We start from the raw sequence: 24,076 nt of genomic DNA, 5'->3' as shown, positions 1-24,076 counted from the left end.
TGGGGGCGGTCCCCGAGATATCAACCCTCCTGCCTGCTAGCAGAACTCAGTTTTATTTTGCCTAGTGAAGGAGAAAGACCTAGGAACCCTGCGGGCCCATAGGTCCATGTGGTGTTGTGTTTTTTTTTTTTTTTTTTTTAATGCAGAAGCTTGGCTTTTTGCACAAGATGAATGATCCTGTGATCTTCTATCAACAGCTGGCTGGGTGACAGGCTGGTTCACTTATCCTGGTAGTCTCCCCAGTCCGGCCATCGAGCGTGTGCAGATGGCAGCTATGGCTCGGCAGGCCACGACATACTTCAGCTCCAGAGGTGGTCGGTGAGCTTTTATGCTCCGGGGCATACATATGACCGGGCTACTGCTGTCTGCCTCACAGTATGCTGAGGCCAGTAGCTACCCTGTGTACTGATCAGGAGTAGATCTACAATGGAATGTCTCCCAGCTCTTCAGGACTGGCAAGTACAGCTCTCCCTGTTCTGACGGGGTTGAGCAGCTGGGCATTCCCTGGGAGGTCGATTTGGGGGCCCCCTCGCCTCCCTATCTTCTCTCCCCTGTCCCTATCTTCCCTCCCTCCCCCCTTGGGGGGGGGGGGGGAATGCTGCATGTGGCTGCTGAGCGGGTTGTGTGTGCCTATATAGGGTCTCTCTGTAGGCTCTCACCTGACATGGGGGGGGCTGGCTGAATGGCGGTGGTCCTGGGGCCTGTATGGTATGCCCCTGGAAGGTGCCTGTGAGGGTCTGCTGGGAATGGTGCAGCACTGTGGCTTTGCAGGTTTTTTTTTTTTTTTTTTTTATATCTACCTCATGGAGATGTGGGCAGAGCAGGCTGACTGTCTGGGCTTCAGCGGCCATTTTCTATGTGATTCCTATTCAAGGCACTGGCGGCCATTTTCTGTAAGCCTGAACATATTTCAGTGTTCCCTGACAGCAGCATGGCTCATGTGCTCTCACAGCCGTTTTCCCTGTGTTTCCTGTCTGTGTACTGGACGCTGAGCATTTTTCTGATCGTTCCAGCGGTTATCACCAACTCGGTTTTTGGTTTCCTCTGCACCTGGGCGCACTCAGGGACTACAGGCACCACTTGTGGACAGCGCAGAACTTCCCAGGGTGGTGAGTCTGGCGGGAATGAGCCCCTCAGTCAGCGGCAGCAGGGAGGGTGGGACTGTCACTGTCTTAAGTCCCCTTTGGGTGGTCAGACAGGATAGGGTCAGCATGGCTCACAAACTAGTGTTTCTTCCCCCAAAGTACAGGCAATGGCAACCGGGTGACCTGGACACTGCGCAGTGCCCATGGACACCCTGATGGTGGTCCTCAACTCGTTCATTGCTAGATGGAGGCGGTGCGTGGGAAGATGGGTGCAATAAGGTGCCCCCTGCCCCCCCCTCCTCTGGGGAGAGCTCTGGCACAGACTCAGGCCCTGATGAGCCCTGCTCTGTCTTGTCAGATGACGCTGACCAGGACTGTTCGGACAGTAAGGATGAGTCCCCGTCCTCGTCTGGGCGCAAAAAAACGCTTGTTAGAGCACTTATCACAGCTGTGCATGATACCCTTAAGATTCAGGAGCCAGCAGGTCCCCCCTGCTGAGGAACCGGTCCCCTTTGGGTCCCGCAAGCCAGCATGTTCACCTATGGTGTTCCTGTATCTGACTTATTTGACAAATTCACCTACAGGGAATGGGGTCACACGCAATGTACCTTTTTGGTCCCCAGACACAGGGCGGTGCGTTACCCCTTTTGAGGAATGCCTTCTCACAAAGTGGCTGGCTCCTCCGGTCGTGGACCCTCCAGTATCCAGGTTAAATAAGTAACCAGGATCCCAGTAGTGGTAACTCCTGCATTTTAGGATCCCGCGGACAGGAAGGCCGAGGCAGTGGCTCGCTCGTTGTTTACTGTTGTGGGGTCCGCTGTGCAACCAGTACTGGCATCCGCACTTGTGTCGCAGACACGGTTTGAGTGAGCAAAACTTTTGCACCGTGAATTGGGAGAGCGTCAGGCTTTTGCTGTCTGTTTGAAACTGGCAGACCAACTAGTGCAAGGCCTTAAGTACGTTTGTGACGCGACCCTACCTCCCTCTGGTTCTAGGGTTTCAGTGTCAGCTGTGGTGCTGAGGCGCCTGATTGGCTGAAATGCTGGTCTGTTGACCAGGCATCTAAAAAAGCCCTGACGCATTTTCCCTTCCTTGGCGAACGGCTCTTGGGAGCCTCTTTGGATGGCATTAGTAAGCATGCCACCGGTGGTAACAGTGTATTACTCCCACAGGCCAGGAAGGCTAAGGCGCCACGCTGTAGGCAAGGGCCCTGTTTCTGTTCGCTAACGGCTTTTCCGTCCGCCTGGAGCTGGGGAATAATGTCCCCAGCCCAACAGGCTGACCACGGACTGACAAAAGCGTCCCTGGAACTGCAAGCCTAACAAGCCTGCGAGTATAAGTGCTACTGCATGAAGGTTTGTCCCCACCCATGTCTCGGGTCTCCTTCGGGAGTTTGCAGCCCGGTGGTCCCCTCTGTTTTCGACCAATGGACCTGCGACCTGATTTTCCTCAGGCTACAATGTAGAGTTGCTCTCTTGATCGCCAAACGGATTCTTCCCTTCCAGCATACCCATATCCCCGGCTCACCGGGAGGCCCTCTTGGGGCAGTAAAGGACCTGCTGAGTAGCAGGATGGTTGTACCTGTTCCGGAATCGGAACGTTTCCAAGGATTCTACTCAGATATGTTTTGTAGTTTCCAAGAAGGAAGGGGTACGTCCAATCTTGGACCCAAAAGCCCTCTATCACTTTAAGGTGTAGAGGTTCAGAATGGAATCAGTTGTCCAGTAGTTGCTGCACTCCAAGGGTACTCCCTGGCACCCTTAGACATCCAGGATGCGTACCTGCACATACCCATATGTCTGTGGCAGCAGAAGTTTCTGCGATTTACAGTCAGAGAAGCCCACTACCAGTTTGTGGTTCTCCCTTCAGTCTGACATCAGCCCCCAAGTCTTCACCAAGGTTTTGGATTCGGTATGACATTGCTACGGCAACGTGGTATTGCGATCGGGAATATCTAGACGATCTCCTCCTGAGAGCATCTTCCACCTCAGAGTTAGAAGAGGGTGTAGCGATTACTATGCAGACTCTGCAAGAATTTGAGTGGCTGTTGAACCTAAAGAAATTGGTAACGACTCAGCGTTTGGAGTACCTAGGCTTGCTGCTAGACTCCATGGAAGCGAGAGTTTTTTTCTCCCTTCAGACAAGCTGTGGACTTTCGGATCTGTGGTAAGACTGCTGATGCACTGCAGGTGGTCGTCGCTTCGCTTTTGCATGCGAGGCCTGGGGCTCATGGTGGCCTCCTTTTTGAGGCTGTACCGTTTGCCCAGTTCTACACCAGAGTCCTGCAGTAGGACATCTTGTCTAAATTGGACAAATTTCAGTTGTCCCTGGATCGTCAGATTCAGGTGAGCCAATCAGAGAATCACTGATCTGGTGGCTGAGGTCCCCGGTGATTCAGACCGGAAAGTCGTTCCTACCTCTAAAGTGGACAGTGATCACAACGGACACCAGCCCTTTTGGCTGGGGTGGAATAATGGGGGTTAAGTCGGCTCAGGGCCTCTGGTCGACGAAAGAATCAATCTGCTCGAACTGAGAGCGATGAGGCCGTGCCTCTCCACATGGTCAATGAGACTGCAAGCACTTCCGTTCCGGGTCCAGTCAGACAACACCACTGCGGTGTCATACGTCAATCACCAAGGGGGGACGAGAAGCTCAGCCGTGGCACGGGAGGTCTCTCACATACTTCGGTGGGTAGAGCGACATGTACCGGTTTTGTTGGCCATTTACATTCCCAGGGTGGAGAACTGGTGGACTATCTGAGTTGCCAGATGCTGGACCCAGAAGAATGGGCTTTTCATCCGGAGGTATTCAGGTTACTGTACCATCTCTCTATCCTAGGACAAAAACACCCTAAGGAGGTAGCCCTTCACGCTTTGAGCATGGTTCGGGCTCTAAAAGTGTATTTGTCTACCACTGCTTCCTTTCGGAAGTCAGAGTCACTGTTTATTTTGGTAGCTGGTTCCAAGAAAGGCATGGCGGTCTCATCAGCCACCATTTCCAGGGGGATCAGACAGATTGTAGTACAAGCCTATGCCTTAAAGGGGCAGGTGCCCCTCTTTCCAGTTACGGTCCACTCCACAAGGGCAATTGGAATGTCTTGGGCTTTCCAACACCAAGCATCTATCGCTCAGGTGTGTAGGATGGCGACCTGGTCGTCTGTCTACACGTTTACCAAGTTCTACAAGGTAGACGTCAGTGCATCGGCTGCCTGCTTTTGGTTGCAAAGTTTGCAGGCGGCTCTATTGTTGAAATTGAATATGCAATATTTTACCTTTTTCCTGTTTGTTTTTTTTTTTTTTTTTCAATTAAAAACACGTGTAATAGCTCTTTTACTATTTGTTTAATAGGCTCTTGTGCAACAGGCGCCATAGTGCTAATGTCAAAAACAGAACAGTAGAGTTATGTGGGTTGCAGGTTCATAATATTTATGTACACAGCTTGTTAGCACAGACCATGAAATACTGAAGACCAGGATCAATTAAAAAAAAAAAAAAAAAAAAACAGTACCTTTAAGCTAATGCACTGTTGCATTACATTCCGCAGTTTTTCTGTGCGGTTGAGGGTACCCTGATTTTGTGGTGGATTTCTCCATGCATTGTTCTCTTTTGTGGGTAAAGTTTCACTTGTTCCCACTTGCCACGGTGGATGAAATGTTTATGCTGTTCCCCCCCTCGTTTTGGCACTGCTTGGGGACGTCTCAATGGCTGAGAGGAGCTGTGTCGGTCGGTGAATATAAGAGAAAATAGGATTTTTTGTACTCACCATAAAATCCTTTTCTCTGTAATTCACCGACCGCCACAGCACACGCCCCCTCCTTTTTTTTCCTTTGTTATACTGCTTGTTGACGTACTGAGTTCGGCTAGCAGGCAGGAAGGTTGATACCTAAGGGGCCGCCCCCATGGGTGGAACTGAGTTCTGAGTGTTGTATTACAACTTTGCCTAGTATTCTCCTAGAGGTAAGGTATACAACCCAATGGCTAAGAGGAGCTGTGTCGGTCGGTGAATTGCAGAGAAAAGGATTTTACGGTGAGTACAAAAAATCCTATTTTACACTCACATTCTGGAAGCGGTAAAACAATAGATTGTTAATCGCTAAAATAATGCAATGGGAACAGCAGGCTCGAACTGGCGCATTTCATCCACAAAGATATAGTCTGGGGTGTCATCCTGCCTTTCCCACTGCGTGTGTATTATAATATCCTAGAAATTTAGGAGACAAACCTGTGCGTGCTTGTCCTAATTGATTCTGTATGTCCACTATGGACAAAGATGGCAGCATGGCTTGTTTCCAGCCTTGCTGTGGTATCATCACCTGAGATTCGAAAGTATCAAGGTCGGTACAGTTCCTGCGTAACCTTAAAAATTGTCCCCGTGAAATTTATCTTAACCATGAGTAATGGTGACAATTGTCAATCTGTATAAACCATTATGATCGGTGGATTTAAAATGTTTTATATTTAAAATGGTTGTCACAAATCTCTACCTCTAGATCTAAAAAATTAAATTGTTTGTTGTACGAAAATGTCAGTGATATTCCATGGTCATTCTGGTTCAGTTCTGAAAATAAATTGGTCAGTGATTCTGATCCACCATCCCATAGGAGGAAGATGTCGATTTATAGCTTACCCAAAGGATCAAATGAGATCCACCATAGGCATAGACTACATCCTCCTCCCACTTGGCCTTTAAGAGATTGGCGAGGCTGGGGGCAAATTTGGGCCACATAGCCAGGCCTCTGTTGTAAATAGTAATGACTGTTGAACCAGAAATAGTTATGTTCTGTGGCAAACTTCAATAAACCAATAATGTAGCTACTTTGATTATGGGTAATAGTCTCCTCCTGGTTTAAAAAGCGGCTAACTGCTTCTATACCTAGATCTTGCGGGATACAGGTATATAGGGAGGTGACATCTGCCGTAGCAATGATGCAATCCCCTGCACAGTTATAGCATTTAACACCTTGATCGTATCTCTGGTGTCTTTGAGATATGACAAGGTCTTCACAAGAGGTTGTAGGTAAAAGGCCACATGTCTGATTCTTGAGGTAACAGTCTGTCGCTCACAATAGGCCAGCCAGGAGGACACACTGGATTTTTATGGACTTTAGGTAATATATCGTTGGCATACAGGGTGTGGAATCAGACATTTTTTTTTCCTTTCTACTTAAAACAAGTCTCAAAACCTTTGTTGACAAGTGCAGTTAATTCGTTTTTATAGATCATTGGATTATTGGGTAATTCCCTATAAGTTTGGCACTTAAAATGTTATGCATTTCCTTTTCGTAGTCCTTTTTATCTAGTATCACTATCCCACCACCTTTATCTGTGGGGCAGATGACGAGGTCTTGTCTTTCATTCACACAGAGACTTAGGACCTGCCTTGGCAAAAGATTGATTGTATATCTTTTTTGTGAGGGAGTGTAGCTAGATCTTTGAGTACTAAATCTCTGAACATGTTGATGGCGGGTGCCATTTGAGCTGGAGGGTTGAACAGAGAGGGTTTTGAAGGTCTGGAATGCACTGTTCCAGAAATCAGACCTGGATGAATTACGGTAGGAATTGGTAACTAGATATCTCTGAATAATAATCTTCCTAATATATTTTTGAACATCCTATAAAAATAGTACTAACTGTATTTAGTTTTTTAGGGGGTGTGAATTTTAGGCCCTTATTAAGCACCTTCAATTCATTCGGGGTCAATATTTTCTTACTATGATTGAACACGCCATCTTTTTCTTTTCCTTTTGAATTGTTTCCCTCCGCGGCTGCCTCTCTTGGTTGTAGATCTTTCTTGTACGGTGGTCCTCGTGAAAAACTTGGTTGGTCTGTGAATTGAGGTTAGGCTGATTTATATCTATATGGGGATTGGTCAAAGACTCTCGCCATAAATGAGGGTCGATCATAATAATGAGGATGATGGTCATTATATCTAACGGGGGAACACCTATGATGGTCAGCCTGGCCATACGTTTTCGGTGGATTGTAAGATCTAGAGCCATGCTGATTTCCATCAGGGTAACTCCCTGTTCCCCCTTCTAGTCGAATTATTGCCTCTTCCCTTTTGTGCTCCTCTGGGGGTACAGACACTTGGGTGCCTTTCCCTGTGATGCAGCAATTGGTTTTTATTGTCGGGGCCTCTCAATATCGGTCTATAGACGGAACATGCTGCAACTTGTCCCAGATTAGCTGGTCCATTATTGGAACTCACCTGAACTGTTGGAATATCAGTAATATTCTCTGGGATGTTAGGTTTCTGCCATGATGAAACCAATCCTGACCGGTAATCGCCCACAACTCTGGAGTATTTTGTGTTTTGTTACGTTGGTCTATATCCTCTTTCCAGATGACTCTTGAGGTTAGAGGAGAGTGTATGCTATTCAATAAAAATCTTGAAAAACTAAAGTTTGTCCTTCAAGTCTTTTTAATTTCCCCATCAAGGTTTTGTCAGTTTCTCTTCTCTAATTAAAAATGTGAGGAAGTCAGTCCCTGCCTCATTAAAATAATTAAACCACAGTTCTAGATCTGTATCCCCTTGCTGGGGGTGTACATTTCGGCAAAGACTGCGGGGAACCATTTTCTTGGATACATACTGTTCAAGAAACAATGGGTCCCACTGGAGATGTAATTCTGAAACCATGCAGCGCTAATAACTTGAAGTATAAGACCCCTTTCACACTGGGTCATTTTGCAGGCGCTATTGCGCTAATAGCGCCTGCAAACCGTCCAGAAACAGCCGCTGCTGTGTCTCCAGTTTGAAAGCCCTCAGGGCTTTCACACTTGAGCGGTGAGCTAGCAGGACGGTAAAAGTCCTGCTAGGAGCATCTTTGGAGCGGTGAAGGAGCAGTGTGTATACCGCTCCTCCACCACTCCTGCCCATTGAAATCAATGGGGTACCGCGGCTATGCCGCCAGCAAATTGCCTCTGCAGAGCTGCTTTTCGGTCGTTTTTAACCCTTTCTCGGTCGCTAGCGGGGGGTTAAACCACCCTGCTAGCGGCCGAATAGCACCGCAAATCTGATAGTAAAGCGCCGATAAAAATAGCAGAGCTTTACTGCCAACACACCTCCCGCCTCAGTGTGAAAGGGGCCTAAATGGGTGATTTAAAGCGGGAGTCTGCCGGGACTTTTTTTTTTTTTTTTTAAGTCAGCAGCTACAAATACTGCAGCTGCTGACTTTTAAAATAGTGACACTTACCTGTCCAGCGCGCCCGCGATGTCGGCACCCGAAGCCGATCTCTAGATCGACACTCGAGTGCTGCCATCGCCATCTTGGGTATGGGAATCAGGAAATGGAGCCTTTCGGCTTAATTTCCCGGTTCCCTACTGCGCATGCGCGAGCCGCGCTGCGCAATGAGGACGGTCCCCGCTTCCTCTGGGATCTGTGTGTTTCCCAGCAGGCAGCGGGGCACTTGCGGAAGGGGGCGGGCACTTGCGGAAAGGGGCGTAATGTACGCCCCTTTCCGCAGAGAGCTAGCCCGGAAGTGGGTGCAGTTACCTGGATTATCCAGGTAACTGCACCGTCCTCCCCCCTGAAAGGTGCCAATTGTGGCGCCGGAGGGGGGGAGGAATCCGATGAGCGGAAGGTCCATTTTAGGGTGGACCTCTGCTTTAAAATGCATAGATATGTACAATAATCCTTATCTAAACAATAGAATAAGCAGCGCTGAATATAAATCCACACCAGTGAATTAAAAAATATTGAATACTATAGACCCAGTCCAGTGAACATGAATTACTAAATGTTACTACTCTGTGCAAACCCTGCCCTGAGCATACAGAAAGAAAGAAAAATAATAGCTTGTATCGAAATCAATGAACACAAATTATTGTATAGTGCATGTCACCAGATGAATAGTGATAGCAAATATATACGATCTGTTGAAAAAAAAAAAAAAATCACCCTGTGACTAAATATTATTCAACACGAATTGTTTCAAGTTCTATCAAACAATGTCCACTTCCTAAAAACATTGTTACCATCACCACTGTGAAAGTTCCTGAGAACATAATATAATGTATCCCAGTAAAATCATAGTCCATACGTTTAATTTTCAAATCATAATCCAAATAATGGAATAGTGAAAAAAACGTTTAACGAGTGTCTCTTGAATAAACAGCAGATTACATCTACACTCCTCCACCACACCCCTCTAGATGTGACTCCTCTCCCCTTATGTGATTACACTCACCTGCTGTATATGCCTCACACTTTCGTGTTTGGCTGGATGTGCTTTTCCCCTTTACAGGGTTTAAATGGGATATCCAATTTTCCACTCCAGAATGCGTGGCTGGTGCCATGGCTGTTCTCATAGACGCCACAGCTGTTCCCATAGATACTCTCATGCAACAAAGAAAAGATTTGCTTCCATAGCGTGATACAGTATAAAACTTTTTTTTTTTTTTTTTTCAAATATAATTTTTATTAAGTTAACTCCGGTAGGGAATACCCCACAATACAGGCAGTAAAAGACAAAAAACAAGTAGAGTCCTCAGTACAAAAAGCAATGTGGTATCAAGAGCGTACAGTCACTCAAACAGTGCAGCGAACCAGATATAATAAAACAACATAGTATATAGGAGATCTTTGCTTGTGCAGAAAGTAAGAACAGTGAACCTGCGAACTCCGTGAAATGGTACAGGAGTGGGGTACAATTTCTGAGCCTCCTCCAACTAACCACAGGGAGGAAACTCAGAGTTACCGGAGATGGATAGGGATAGAAGTAGGAGGACAGGAATGAGGGGTAAAGAGGAAGAGGTGGGGGAGGGGGAAAGAGATAAGGGACAGAAAAGAATAAAGAATAGACCGACAGACACGGCGGTGGATCGGGTCATCTGTTCCGTAAATGGAACCAAGGGAGGATCACGACTTTAGTAGGGATTGGCCTTCCACGGAGAAGATAAACACGCACCAGCTATCCCATGTTTTTTTATATGTCTCTTGTTTGTGCTGTGCAGTAAGGATAAGGTCCTCTAATTTCCGTATGTCCTCCACCTTCCGCAACCAATGCGCCACTGTTGGTGGGGCACTGTGCTTCCAGTATAGGGGAATACATGCCTTAGCTGCATTGAGAAGATGACACATAAGGGATTTCCTATATTTCTTGAGGGGGACCACTGATAGATGCGGCATCATCCGGGATGGGGTAGGCCGCGAACTGCTGGGATATACGACGGACCTCCACCCAGAACGATCGTAGTCTGGAGCAGGACCAGAACACGTGGAGCAGAGTACCCTTCTCCTCACCACAGCGCCAGCACCGATCTGAGGACGAAGGGTAGCACTTGCTCAGCCTGGAAGGCGTTAGGTACCAACGGGTTTAGGATCTTAAAGTTGGTTTCCTGCATCTTGGTACAAAGAGAAGATTTGAGGGCTAGAGTGATAATACGGTTAGTGTGGAGCGGTGAGAATTCACGGCCCAGGTCCCGCTCCCATTTAAGTAAACAGGGCAATACAGGTGGTTCTACAGGTGAGGATAATAGGGTATAGGTCTGAGAAAGCACGTGGGTCATTGGGTCATTCGTTGAGCACAGGTCCTCAAATGGCGTCAGATGTTGTGCAAAGTCCCGCGGGTGCGGTAGCGAATGTAGGAAATGGTGTAGTTGTAAAGCCGTCCAGAACGGTAGGCGGAACGTCCCTGACGCTACAGTAAGCTCCGTCAAAGAGGGCCATCTCCCCTCCGTCAAGAAACTGGCCGCACTGTCGTGGCCGGCATCCACCAGAGATGCGTAGGTAGCACAGTGTAAGCCTGGTTCAAAACTCTGATGACCTAAGATGGGAAGCAGGGGAGAAAGTACAGAGATCAGGGCAGTCTTGGCGGTGGCGCCATGGCTGTGTCTCAGCGTCGTGCCAATAAGGGGGTGTAGTTTTAGGGGCGCCGGGAGGTCCCTGTAGCACCACAGCGCTCCTTTCAGGGGTATGCATGTCTGGTCCTGTTCAAGCTGTACCCAGAGTTTGGATGCCCCATTACGTCTCCAGTCAACGACCCTCCCCAAGTGGGACGCCAAGTAGTAGTTACGTACATCAGGAAGTGCAAGGCCCCCCCAACGTTTGGGGAGAGTCAGCTGCGCATAGCGCAGCCTGGGTTTCTTATGAGCCCAGACAAATTTGGTAAAAAGAGACTGTACTTGTCTAAAAAAAAGAGGTGGTATGTGTATGGGCAGGGCCTGGATGAGGTAAATAAATTTGGGTAGAATGTTCATTTTCAGGAGGTTACATTTCCCAAACCAGGAGTGCAGACCTCCCTGCCATTGCTCTAGAAGTAACCGAGACCTAGTCAGTAGGGGCGGAAAGTTAAGTTCAAATGTCTGGGCAATGTTAGCCGGGATTTTCGTACCTAAATATGTCAGAGCTGTGTCCGTCCATTTAAAGCTAAAATTGGCCCGCAAATCAGAGAGGATTCGAGGTGGTACTGCTATGCCCATTGCTTCGGACTTAGTAAAGTTTATTTGCAGATGGGAAATCGCACCATAGAGCTGGAATTCTCTGAGGAGGTTCGGTAACGAAATTCTGGGATTAGTCAAGGAAAACAAAAGGTCATCCGCATAAGCTGATATTTTATAGTGAGAAGCCCCAATTTGTAAGCCTGAGATATCCGGGTTCCGCCTGATATGACAGAGAAACGGTTCCAGGGAGAGGGCAAAGAGCAAGGGCGAAAGCGGGCAACCTTGTCTTGTCCCATTCCCAATGGGAAAGGGACTTGAGAGGACTCCGTTCGCCTTTACTTGAGCTGTGGGGGTAGAGTAGATGTTGGATATCCACAGCAACATCGTATCTCCCAAACCTATGTGACGTAGGACAGAGAACATATAGCGCCAATTGACCCTGTCGAAAGCCTTTTCGGCATCTGTATTCACCAACACACAGGGGACCTTTTGGACTTCTGCAATGTGAAGCAGGTTCAACACCTTAATGGTGTTGTCTCTTGCCTCTCTGTTGGGTATGAACCCCACTTGATCTAAGTTCACAAGGGACTGAATGTGATGCGCTAGTCTAGTGGCCACAATTTTGGAGAATAGCTTCAGATCTAGGTTTAAGAGCGAAATCGGCCTATAGCTACCACACTGGCTAGGGTCCTTCCCCTCTTTAGGGATCAGGGAGATATGTGCCCTCAGAGTGTCTCTCTGAAAGGAGGTATCCTCACCCAGTGCATTGAAGAAGGTCACCATTCGTGGGCCCAGTAGCGGGAAAAAAGTTTTATAGTATTGGGCCATGAAGCCATCCGGCCCTGGGGCCTTATCAGCTTTTAAAGCACCAACTGCCAGTTGTAGTTCCGCTAGGGTAATGGGCTCTTCCAGAAGAGCCAGTATAAAACTTTTTAATCACACATAAAAACCTCTCACATTGCACTCACATCAAAGGATGAATAAACACTCCAAATATAAAAAGTCACAGCCCTCTTGAATAGCCCATACTGAAGCATAGGTGGTCACGGCGGACCCAGGATATGCAGGAATGATGTATAGTCTCTCACCGCTCCTTAACTGTACCGCCGCTTTACAGGGATCAATGTAAGATGTTCAGCATCCTATATGTACCTCTCTCATTCGCCTAGTAGCCAAAATCCGACATGTTTCATCATAATCGCTATTCACTACCAATATCTGTATAGAGTATAATTCTACTTTTTATTTTTGTGCAATTGAGCTTTAGATTGTTGGAATGATATTTACATATAATTTTTAAAAGCTTGTTAGATTGTATCATGGATTGACTCTGTATTAATGAGCAGTGTGAACTGAAGCATTGATGGAATGGGGACACAGGTGATGCGCATGTGTGGTGATTATACACCGCCCATTGAGAGCAGTTTGGGGAAAATAAGTCAGTTTGTCTTGCCTAGTGACCAGGTCCATGATTAAGTCAATTTTATGACGAAACATGTCGGATTTTGGCTACTAGGCGAATGAGAGAGGTACATATAGGATGCTGAACATCTTACATTGATCCCTGTAAAGCGGCGGTACAGTTAAAGCGGGAGTCCACCGGGACTCCGCGTTTTTTTTTTTTTTTTTTAAAAGCCAGCAGCTACAAATACGCCGCCATCTTGGGTATGGGAATCAGGAAATGGAGCCTTTCGGCTTCATTTCCCGGTTCCCTACTGCGCATGCGCGAGCCGCGCGGCGCAATCCGGACGGTCCCCGCTGCCTCTGGGAGCTGTGTGTTTCCCAGCAGGCAGCGGGGCACTTGCTGAAGGGGGCGGGCGCTTGCGGAACGGGGGCGTAACCTACGCTCGTTCCGCAGAGAGCTAGCCCGGAAGTGGGTGCAGTTACCTGGATTATCCAGGTAACTGCACCCCCCTCCCCCCTGAAAGGTGCCGATTGTGGCGCCGGAGGGGGGGGGGATTCCGATGAGCGGAGGTCCATTTTAGGGTGGACCTCCGCTTTAAGGAGCGGTGAGAGACTATCCATCATTCCTGCATATCCTGGGTCCGCCGTGACCACCTATGCTTCAGTATGGGCTATTCAAGAGGGCTGTGACTTTTTATATTTGGCGTGTTTATTCATCTTTTGATGTGAGTGCAATGTGAGATGTTTTTATGTGTGATTAAAACGTTTTATACTGTATCACGCTATGGAAGCAAATCTTTTCTTTGTTGCATGAGAGTATCTATGAGAACAGCCGTGACACCAGCCCTGCATTCTGGAGTGGAAACTTGGATACCCCATTTAAACCCTGTAAAGGGGAAAAGCACATCCAGCCAAACACACGAAAGTGTGAGGCATATACAGCGGGTGAGTGTAATCACATAAGGGGAGAGGAGTCACATCTAGAGCGGTGTGGTGGAGGAGTGTAGATGTAATCTGCTGTTTTTTCAAGAGACACTCGTTAAACGTTTTTTTCACTATTCCATTATTTGGATTATGATTTGAAAATTAAACGTATGGACTATGATTTTACTGGGATACATTATATTATGTTCTCAGGAACTTTCACAGTGGTCATGGTAACAATGTTTTTAGGAAGTGGACATTGTTTGATAGAACTTGAAACAATTCGTGTTGAATAATATTTAGTCACAGGGTGATTTTTATTTTTATTATTTTTTCCAACAGATCGTATATATTTGCTATCACTATTCATCTGGTGACATGCACTATACAATAATTTGTGTTCATTGATTTCGATACAAGCTATTAATTATTTTTCTTTCTTTTTGTATGCTCAGGGCAGGGTTTGCACAGAGTAGTAACATTTAGTAATTCATGTTCACTGGACTGGGTCTATAGTATTCAATATTTTTGAATTCACTGGTGTGAATTTATATTCAGCGCTGCTTATTCTATTGTTTAGATAAGGATTACTGTACACAATTTGTTTTTATAAAGTGGCGGCTTAGTTTAAAGTTTCTTGTTCAGCGCAGTGGTGATACACAGTAGATGGGGAAAGAGTGAGTGTATCTTTGTTTTACAAAATGCATAGATAACCTGATGCACATCTAAATGTATTAAAGTTAGAATAATTGTGAAGATATCAAGCTAACAATATACATGTGCAGTATTGAAATAATATCAGGTGATTAAACCAATACCATACATATAAATGCAATATCATCAGGTGATTAAACTAATGTATACCATATACGTTTTTTTTATTCCTTTTTGGCCCCATATGTTTGAATCCACATGACGTTTTATAGATCTTGGAGCTTCCTTTCTTGTTGACCGGTGGTCCTTGTGAGAAGATTATTTTTATCCAATTGTATCAACGTCTATATCCATCCAGGCTCTACTATTTTTGGTGAAGAATCACTGACAAGTCTGATTCATAGGGCATATGTCCTACTGAATCCATACTTTCTGATAAGCCTCAGTGTTGGTGGTGGTGCTGCTCCATCTCCCTTTTCATGCACGTTCAGCAGTGGCTTGAAACTTAACATTTGGGGTGTCAAGATGCATACGTTTTGGACATTTCCGTTTCATCAGACACTCTCTCACTTTTTTGTTGTTGCTTTTGAGTTTATAATAAGCTGTTCACAGTATTTTGTGTGTGGTATACATTAGTTTAATCACCTGATATCATTATTTCAATACTGCATATGTATATTGTTATCTTCACAATTATTCTAAGTTTGATATATTTAGATGTGTGTCAAGTGATCTATGTACTTTTCATCGATATTTAGTCTACATATTTTTGTTAAAATCGCAATAAGCCTATATTGATTGGTTGCGCAAAAGTTAGTGTCTACAAAATAGGTGATAGATGTATGGCATTTTTATATTTAATGGCGTGATCTGCAATTTTTATCGTGACTGCGACATTATGGCGGACACTTTTGGGACCATTGTCATTTATACAGAGATCAGTGATATAAAAATGCACTGATTACTGCGGAAATGACACTCGAGGAAAGGGGTTAAACACTAGGGGGCAATCAGGGGGTTAAGTGTCCTAGGGAGATGTTATAGATGGTTGGGGGGGGGGGGATTGGGCTATCACTGCTCTCGATCACAGGGAGCAGTAAATCCCTGTCATTCAGTTTGCCTATTTGTTGCCCATTTCCATATTCATTTCTTGGGGGGTGTCCCCATGGTGTATGAATAAGTTGCCTGTGTCCTGTACTCAAGGATATGCAATTTACAGGTAACGCAAAAGTCCTCCTTTTAACTTGGGTTGAAACCCATTTTTGGCATACAGAACACAGGTCTCTCCCATCTGGTCTTTATGATCTCTATTTTGCTTACTGCAAAGCTGAGTTACTGGGAGTGGGCGGGCGCTATATAGGTGCTATCCCTGAAGCTTTCTTTTTGCCAGTGTCCAATCACCTGAAGGTAGCTGCATATAACCCATGCTTAAAAACTAAAAATCCCATGTCCTGAACTGTACTCTAGTAAAAAAAAAAAAAAAAAAAAAACTTTCTGAGAAGTCTAAAATCCAATTCTTAGAGTCTAATGAAGGACATAAATCCCACCTCTGTGTGTTATGATCATGTTTTATACTGCTTGCTACAAAACTTAAAGCGGAGGTCCACCCTAAAGTGGACCTTCCGCTCATCGGAACCCTCCCCCCCTCCGGCGCCACAATTGGCACCTTTCGGGGGGGGGGGGGGTGCAGATACCTGTACAGTACAGGTATCTGCACCCACTTCCGGGATAGCTCTCTGCGGAAAGGGGCGTAGATTACGCCCCTTTCCGCAAGTGCCCGCCCCTTTCCGCAAGTGACCCGCTGCCTGCTGGGAAACACACAGATCCCAGAGGCAGCGGGGACCGTCCTTATTGCGCAACGCGACTCGCGCATGCGCATTAGGGAACCAGGAAATGAAGCCGAAAGGCTCCATTTCCTGATTCCCATACCCAAGATGGCGGCGGCAGGACCCGAGAGACGATCTAGAGATCGGCTTTGGGTGCCGACATCGCGGGCGCGCTGGACAGGTAAGTGTCACTATTTTAAAAGTCAGCAGCTGCAGTATTTGTAGCTGCTGGCTTTAAAAAAAAAATATTAAAAAAAAACGCGGAGTCCCGGCGGACTCCCGCTTTAAGGCATACTGATAGAAGGGTGTTATTACCCTGGCATGGTCTACATTTTATTTTTATTTATTTTTTGCAAGTGCCCAATTCTCCTGTAGGTGACAGTATAGCTGAAAGTGGCAGCCTGTGTCCATCTGTGGACTTCAAGAAAAGGATTTTTGCATTAAATACGAAACTCTATTCTATCTTCTGTAATCTCTAGATGCATCCTCCACTCCAGAAACAGACTGTCTCAGCAAGGAGAAGGCAAACAGCTTCAAGAGTCTAAGGACTCAAGATTTGACAGCGAAATTAAGGACAGCTGTGGAAAAAGGAGATTCAGCCACATTTGCAGAGCTAATTTGGAGCAATCCTCGTTATCTCATAGGATCAGGAGACAACCCAACTGTGGTACAGGTAAGATGGTTCACACATGCGCTTGCCTTTGTTTTCAGATCCTGAAAATTGCTCAGTTTTGCAAACAAACTGCAAAATTCTGAAAAATACTATAAAAACATCACATGCAGCCTCGCTGTGGATCCACCCCTCACACGCCCGCTGTCTGACCGGCATTTACCCCATCTTGGTGGTGGGTCAGGGCAGCGGGTGACGGCGGTGAACTGTGGGTCAGGCGACAGCTCCTGTGTCCTCTATGCTTCCTGGGCGTTTCTTCTTCCCTTCTGCTGGGCCTCCAATAGGCTCGCCTGTGCCTTCAGCCAGTCAGGGGATGGCTATTAGACACGTGCTTTCTGATTGGCAGAGAGGCGGTTCAGTGTTAGAAAAGCAAATCTTAATTTGCTTTTCTAACACACCTGGCTGGGCTCTGAGCCCAATGCTCTGTGCTTCAAGTCTACTTTTCTCTTCTATTGACCGACACAGCTCCTCTCTGTAACAAAATGGGTTGTTAGCCCTATCACTAGGAGATACTAGGCAAAGTTGTAATACAACACTTCAGAACTCTTCATTCCGCCCAGTGGGGCGGTCCCTCAGGCTACAATCCCCCGCACTCTGCACCAGCAGCCTCAGCCTCCGTTTTATTTTGCCTAGTGAAGGAGATAGACCTAGGAACCCTGCGGGCCCATGGGTCCGTGTTTTTGATGCAGAAGCTTGGCTTTTTGCGCAAGATTAATGATCCTGTGATCTTCTATCAACAGCCGGCTGGATGACAGGCTGGTTCACTTATCCCCAGTCCGGCCATCGAGTGTGTGCAGGTCGCAGCTACGGCTCAGCGGGCCACGACATACCTCAGCTCCAGAGGTGGTCGTGAGCTTTTATGCTCCAGGGCATACATATGACCGGGCTACTGATGTCTGCGTCACAGTATGCCAAGGCCAGTAACCTTCCCTGTACTGATCAGGGGTTGGCTACAATGGAATGTCTCCCAGCTCTCCCTGTCTCCGCAGGGTTGAGCAGCTGGGCATTCCCTGGGAGGTTGATTCGGGGCCCCTCACCCCCTCTCTTCTCTCCCCCCCCCATCTCCCCCCCCCCCTGTGCATGGGTACTGAACGGTGTGTGTGTGTGTGTGCCCCTTGGGCTCTCACCTGGGTTCTAGCTGATTGGGGGTGCCTGGATTCTGAGTGCTTAAGCACCTGTGAGGTGCCTGTGAGGTTTACCTGTGTGTCGGTGCTGCGCTGGGTCTCTGCTACATGTTTCTTTCTGTCTCTCATGGTGCTGGCTGGCGGCCATTTTCAGTATGGGCAAAGGACAGCATGCTTCTGCGCTTCAAGCGGCCATTTTCCTGGTGATTCCCTATTCAGGACACTGGCGGCCATTTTCTTGAAGCCGGGCCACGTTTTTGTGCTCCAGCAGCAGCTTCATGTGCCCTCAGCTTCCTGTTTGTCATTACTGAGCACTGGACAGCCTTCTATGTAGTCTGAGCAAGTTTTTTAGATCGTTAGGATGGACTGCCACCGACTGTTTTGGTTCCTTTGCATCTGGGAGCGCTAGGGGTCTACAGGCACTGCTGTAAACAGTGCGGAACTCCTCAGGGCGGTGAGTCCGGCGGGTTAGAACCCGTCAGTCAGCGGCAGCAAGGAGGGCGGGACTGTCACTGTCTTAAGTCCCCTTCGGGTGGCAGACAGGGTAAGGGTCAGCATGGCTTCAGAAACTGGTGTTTCTTCCCCCGAAATCCAGGAAATTGCAACCGGGTCACCTGCTGCCCCCCCCCCCGTCCTCTGGGGAGAGCTCTGACACAGACTCGGGTTCTGCCGAGGCCGGTGACCCCTGCTCTGGCTTGTCAGATGACGCTGCGTTACCCCTTTGAGGAAAGCCTTCTCAAGAAATGGTCGGCTCCTCCGGTCGTGGACCCCCCAGTATCCACAAGGATCCCACGGACAGGAAGGCCGAGGCGGTGGCTCCTTCCTTTACGGTAATGGGGTCAGCCTTGCAACCTGTACTGGCATCCGCACTTGTGTTGCAGACACTGAGTGGGCAAAACTGTTGCATCGCCAGTTGGGAGAGCAACAGGCTTCCCCCTGTCTGTGTGGAACTAGCAGACGAACTAGTGCAAGGCCTTAAGTATGTCTGTGACACGGCCCTGGATACTCTCCCCGTTATCCAGGGCTTCAGTGTCAGCTGTGGTGCTGAGGCACCTAATTTGGCTAAAATGCTGGTCGGCTGACCAGGCATCCAAAAAAGCCTTGACGGATCTTCCTTTCCTTGGCGACTGGCTCTTTGGAGCGTCGCTAGATGACATTATTAAAAATGCCACAGGTGGTAAGAGTACACTGCTCCCACAGGCCAGGAAAGCTAAGGAGCCATAGGCAAGGGCCCTTTTTTTTTTTTTTTTATCCCGCTCACAAGCGGCTTTTTTGTCCGGCAGGTGCTTCGATGAAACGTCCCCAGCTCGACAGGATGCCCACGGACGGTCAAAAACGTCCCTGGAACCACAAGCCTACTAAGCCTGCGAACAAAAGTGCTACCGCAAGAAGCTTTGCTCCTACCCATGTCTTGGGTGGGGGGTCGCTTCGGGAGTTTGCAGCCCGGTGGTCCTCCCCGGTTATCCGACCAATGGGTCTGCAATCTGATTTCCACAGGCTACAAGATAGTTTCTCTCTTGGCCACCAAACAGATTCTTCCCCTCAAGCATACCCAGCTCGCCAGGAGGCCCTGTTGGGGGCGGTAAGGGATTTGCTGAATCGCCGGGTGATTGTACCGGTTCCGGACTTGGAGCGCTTTCAGGGGTTCTACTCAAATCTGTTTGTGGTTCCCAAGAAGGAGGGGGTACGTCCAATCTTGGACTTAAAAGCCCTCAATCGCGTTGTAAAAGTGCAGAGGTTCAGAATGGAATCAGTTCGCTCAGTCGCTGCGCTCCATCACGGGGACTCCCTGGCGTCCTTAGACATCCAGGATGCGTACCTGCACATACCCATCGGGGAAGCCCATTACCAATTTGTGGCTCTTCTCCTTGGTCTGGCATCAGCCCCCCGAGTCTTTACCAAGGTACTGGCTCCAGTTTTGGCGTTGTTGCGACAACGTGGGATCGCGGGATACCTAGACAATCTCCTGAGGGCATCTTCCGCCTTAGAATTAGAGGAGGATGTGGCGATCACCATGCAGACCCTGCAAGAATTTGGGTGGCTGTTGAACCTAAAGAAGTCGCTGCTTGGGCTGATCCAGCGTCTGGGGTACCTAGGTTTACTGTTGGACTCCAGGGAAGCGAGTGTTTCTTCCTTCAGACAAATTGCAGACTCTCAGATCCGCAGTCAAACTACTGATGAACCGCAAATGGTCGTCGTTCCAGTTTTGCATGCGAGTACTGGGACTCATGGCAGTACCTTATGCCCAGTTCCACACCAGAGTTCTGCAGAAGGAGATCTTGTCAAAATGGGCCAAATCTCAGTTGTCTCTAGATCGACAGATCCAGGTGAGCCAGGCAGTCAGGGACTCACTGATCTGGTGGTTGAGATCCCCGGTGAATCGGTCCGGAAAATCGTTCCTTCCTCTGAAATGGATGGTGATCACAGCGGACGCCAGTCTATCCGGCTGGGGTGGAGTGATGGGTGTTCATTCGGCTCAGGGTCTCTGGTTGACAAAAGAATCAGAGTTGCCGATAAATCTGCTTGAATTGAGAGCGATCAGGCTGTGTCTCCACACATGGTCGATGAGACATCAAGAGCGTCCAATCAGGATACAGTCAGACAACGCCACGGCTGTGGCGTACGTAAATCACCAAGGGGGAACAAGAAGCTCAGCCACTGCACAGGAAGTCGCTCACATACTTCAGTGGGCAGAGCGACACGTGCCGGCCCTGTCGGCCATTTACATCCTGGGAGTGGAGAACTGGCAGGCGGACTATCTGAGTCGACAGATGCTGGACCCAGGAGAATGGGCATTGCATCCGGAGATATTCAGGCTGCTGTGCCTGAAGTGGGGCACACCAGATGTGGATCTACTGGCCTCCTGTCTCAATCGGAAGGTGCCAAGATTCGTGTCGCAGAGTGGAAGCCGAGGGGATCCCGGTAATACTGGTTGCCCCAGATTGGCCTCATCGTCCTTGGTACTCAGACCTGGAGCGTCTGGTGGCAGACGCTCCCTGGCGATTGCCGATGCGAGAGGACCTCCTATCTCAAGGTCCAATTCTCCATCCTGCTTTACCATCGCTGGCTTTAATGGCATGGCTATTGCGAGCCAGGTGTTGAGGAACCGGGATCTGTTGGACTCGGTGATTCCCAACTATGTTGAGAGCACGGAAATCTTCTCGGAAGATATACCATCATATCTGTAAGGCCTACATCTCCATGTGTGAGGAGAAAGGATGGCATCCACGCTCCTTTTTCCATATCCAGGATCCTGCTGTTCTCCAGCAAGGAGTTGACCAGAGATTGGCATCAAAGGACAAATTTCAGCCTTGACTGTCTATTTCTTCTTCTTTTTTTTTTTTTTTTTTTTTTCCCAACGACCCCTGGCTTCGCACTCCTTAGTGAGTACCTTTTGTCCAGGGGGTACGACACGTAGTCCCTCCGGTGCGTCCACCGTTACCCCCCCTGGGATTTGAACCAGGTGTTGTCGGCGCTTCAAAGACCGCCGTTTGCAAATATCAGGGAGATTCCCTTGTTGACTCTTTCCCAGAAAGTGGTCTTCCTAGTGGCTATCACATCGGCCAGGAGGGTTTCGGAACTGGCGGCCTTATATCGGCTTTTCATATCAATGAGGACATTGCATTACCTTCTCTGTGTCCTAAGCTGAAGCACCCTAAGGAGGTGGCCCTTCACACTCTAGATGTGGTTAGGGCTCTGAAGGTGTATTTGTCTGCCACTGCTCCCGTTCGGAAGTCAGACTCACTGTTTGTTTCGGTGGCTGGTCCAAAGAAAGGCATGGCGTTCTCGTCTGCCACCATTTCCAGGTGAATCAGACAGATTGTAGTACAAGCCTACGCCTTGAAGGGGCAGGTGCCCCCCTTTCCGGTCACGGCCCACTCCACAAGGGCAATAGGAACGTCTAGGGCTTTCTGACACCAAGCGTCTGTTGCTCAGGTGTGTAAAGCGGCGACCTGGTCATCTGTCCATACGTTTACCAAGTTCTACAACGTAGATGTCAGTGTATTGGCTGATGCCTGTTTTGGCCGCAAAGATTTGCAGGCGGCCGCGTAGCTGCAATTGACTATGCAATCCATGTTTTCCTGGGGGTTTTTTTTTGTTTCTTTTCAATAAAAACGCAGTACTGTTACGTTAATGCACTGTTTGCATTACTTCCGCATTCGCTGTGGTCTTGGGGGATCACTCCTGTTGAGGGTACCCTGTTGTGCGTGGTGGCTTTTTTCACGCACTGCTGTTTTTTTGTGTGGATATAGTTTCACTAGTTCCCACTGGCAATGGTGGATTAAGTTTTTTATGCTGTTTTTTTCCCCACCCCTTGTTTGGCACTGCTTGGGGACGTCCCATTTTGTTAGCGAGGCGCTGTGTCGGTCGGTGAATATAAGAGAAAATAGGATTTTTTTGTACTCACCTTAAAATCCTTTCCTCTGTAATTCACCGACCGACGCAGAACCCGCCCCTCCTTTTTCTCTTTGTTATACTACTTGTTGACGTACGGAGGCTGCTGGTGCAGAGTGTGGGGGATTGTAGCCTGAGGGACCACCCCCCTGAGCGGAACTAAGAGTTCTGATGTGTTGTATTACAACTTTGCCTACTATCTCCTAGTGATAGGGCTAACAACCCATTTTTTTACAGAGAGGAGCTGTGTCGGTTGGTGAATTTGCAGAGAAAAGGATTTTACAAAAAATTCTATTTTTTGAAGCCCATTAAAGCCTATGGCTTTATTCATGTGCTTCAAAAAATACTCTTGCCGCTGATATGGGGGGGGGGCAGGGGTAGATTCATGCAATGCATGAAACCTATCCATTATGCATTTAAGGGGGTGGTGCCAGTGTGCCCTTAATTGATGGGCCGCCCCTGCTTGGAAGTGCAGTCACTGTGGATCTGAGGGGGATATGCAAGGAAAATAAAAAACAGCATTTTTGCTTATACATGATTTGGATGATAAAATCAGCAGAGCTTCCACTCATTTCATATCTAAAGTGACTGCACTTCCACTGCAAAGTGGATTTGCCTTTAGTAAATCAGTGTATGTGTATGTATATGTGTGTGTGTGTGTATGTATGTATGTATGTATGTATGTATGTATGTATGTATGTATGTATATATATATATATATATATATATATATATATATATATATATATATATATATATATATATATATATATATAATCTGATGCAAACAGGACATTTTAGACTAAATCACTTCATGGTCCTAAATTTATTATAAGCATGGTGCTTCTGTATTAAAGTGAATGTACAGTGCCTTGCGAAAGTATTCGGCCCCCTTGAACTTTTCAACCTTTTGCCACATTTCAGGCTTCAAACATAAAGATATAAAAATTTTATTTTTTTTGTGAAGAATCACCAACAAGTGGAACGAAATCTATTGGATTTTTTAAACTTTTTTTAACTAATAAAAAAAATGAAAAGTGGGGCGTGCAAAATTATTCGACCCCCTTGCGTTAATACTTTGTAGAGCCACCTTTTGCTGTGATTACAGCTGCAAGTCGCTTGGGGTATGTCTCTATCAGTTTTGCACATCGAGAGACTGAAATTCTTGCCCATTCTTCCTTGCAAAACAGCTCAGTGAGGTTGGATGGAGAGCCTTTGTGAACAGCAGTTTTCAGCTCTTTCCACAGATTCTCGATTGGATTCAGGTCTGGACTTTGACTTGGCCATTCTAACACCTGGATACGTTTATTTGTAAAACCATTCCTTTGTAGATTTTGCTGTATGTTTGGGATCATTGTCTTGTTGGAAGATAAATCTCCGTCCCGGTTTCAGGTCTTTTGCAGACTCCAACAGGTTTTCATCCAGAATGGTCCTGTATTTGGCTGCATCCATCTTCCCCCTCAATTTTAACCATCTTCCCTGTCCCTGCTGAAGAAAAGCAGGCCCAAACCATGATGCTGCCACCACCATGTTTGACAGTGGGGATGGTGTGTTGAGGGTGATGAGCTGTGTTGCTTTTACGCCAAACATATCGTTTTGCATTGTGGGCAAAAA

General features: G+C 47.4%; 1 protein-coding gene across 2 annotated transcripts in view; it reads left to right on the top strand.

The window, feature by feature from the left end:
• ANKLE2 (ankyrin repeat and LEM domain containing 2) overlaps window positions 1-24,076 on the top strand; it is a 147,851-nt gene that overhangs the window by 63,220 nt on the left and 60,555 nt on the right. For both annotated transcript variants that reach the window (XM_077461722.1, XM_077461720.1), the window contains exon 4: window positions 16,753-16,946. In XM_077461722.1, coding sequence (XP_077317848.1) covers window positions 16,753-16,946 — 194 coding nt within the window. The remainder of the gene's footprint in view (window positions 1-16,752; window positions 16,947-24,076) is intronic.

The sequence above is a fragment of the Lithobates pipiens genome, unplaced genomic scaffold, assembly GCF_037356315.1.
Source record: "Lithobates pipiens isolate NorthernLeopardFrog02 unplaced genomic scaffold, aLitPip1_a1.2 Scaffold_3, whole genome shotgun sequence".
Classification (NCBI taxonomy): Eukaryota; Metazoa; Chordata; class Amphibia; order Anura; family Ranidae; genus Lithobates; species Lithobates pipiens.
The sequence above is the reverse complement of the archived record's forward strand: the minus strand, read 5'-3'. Positions and strand labels throughout refer to the sequence as shown.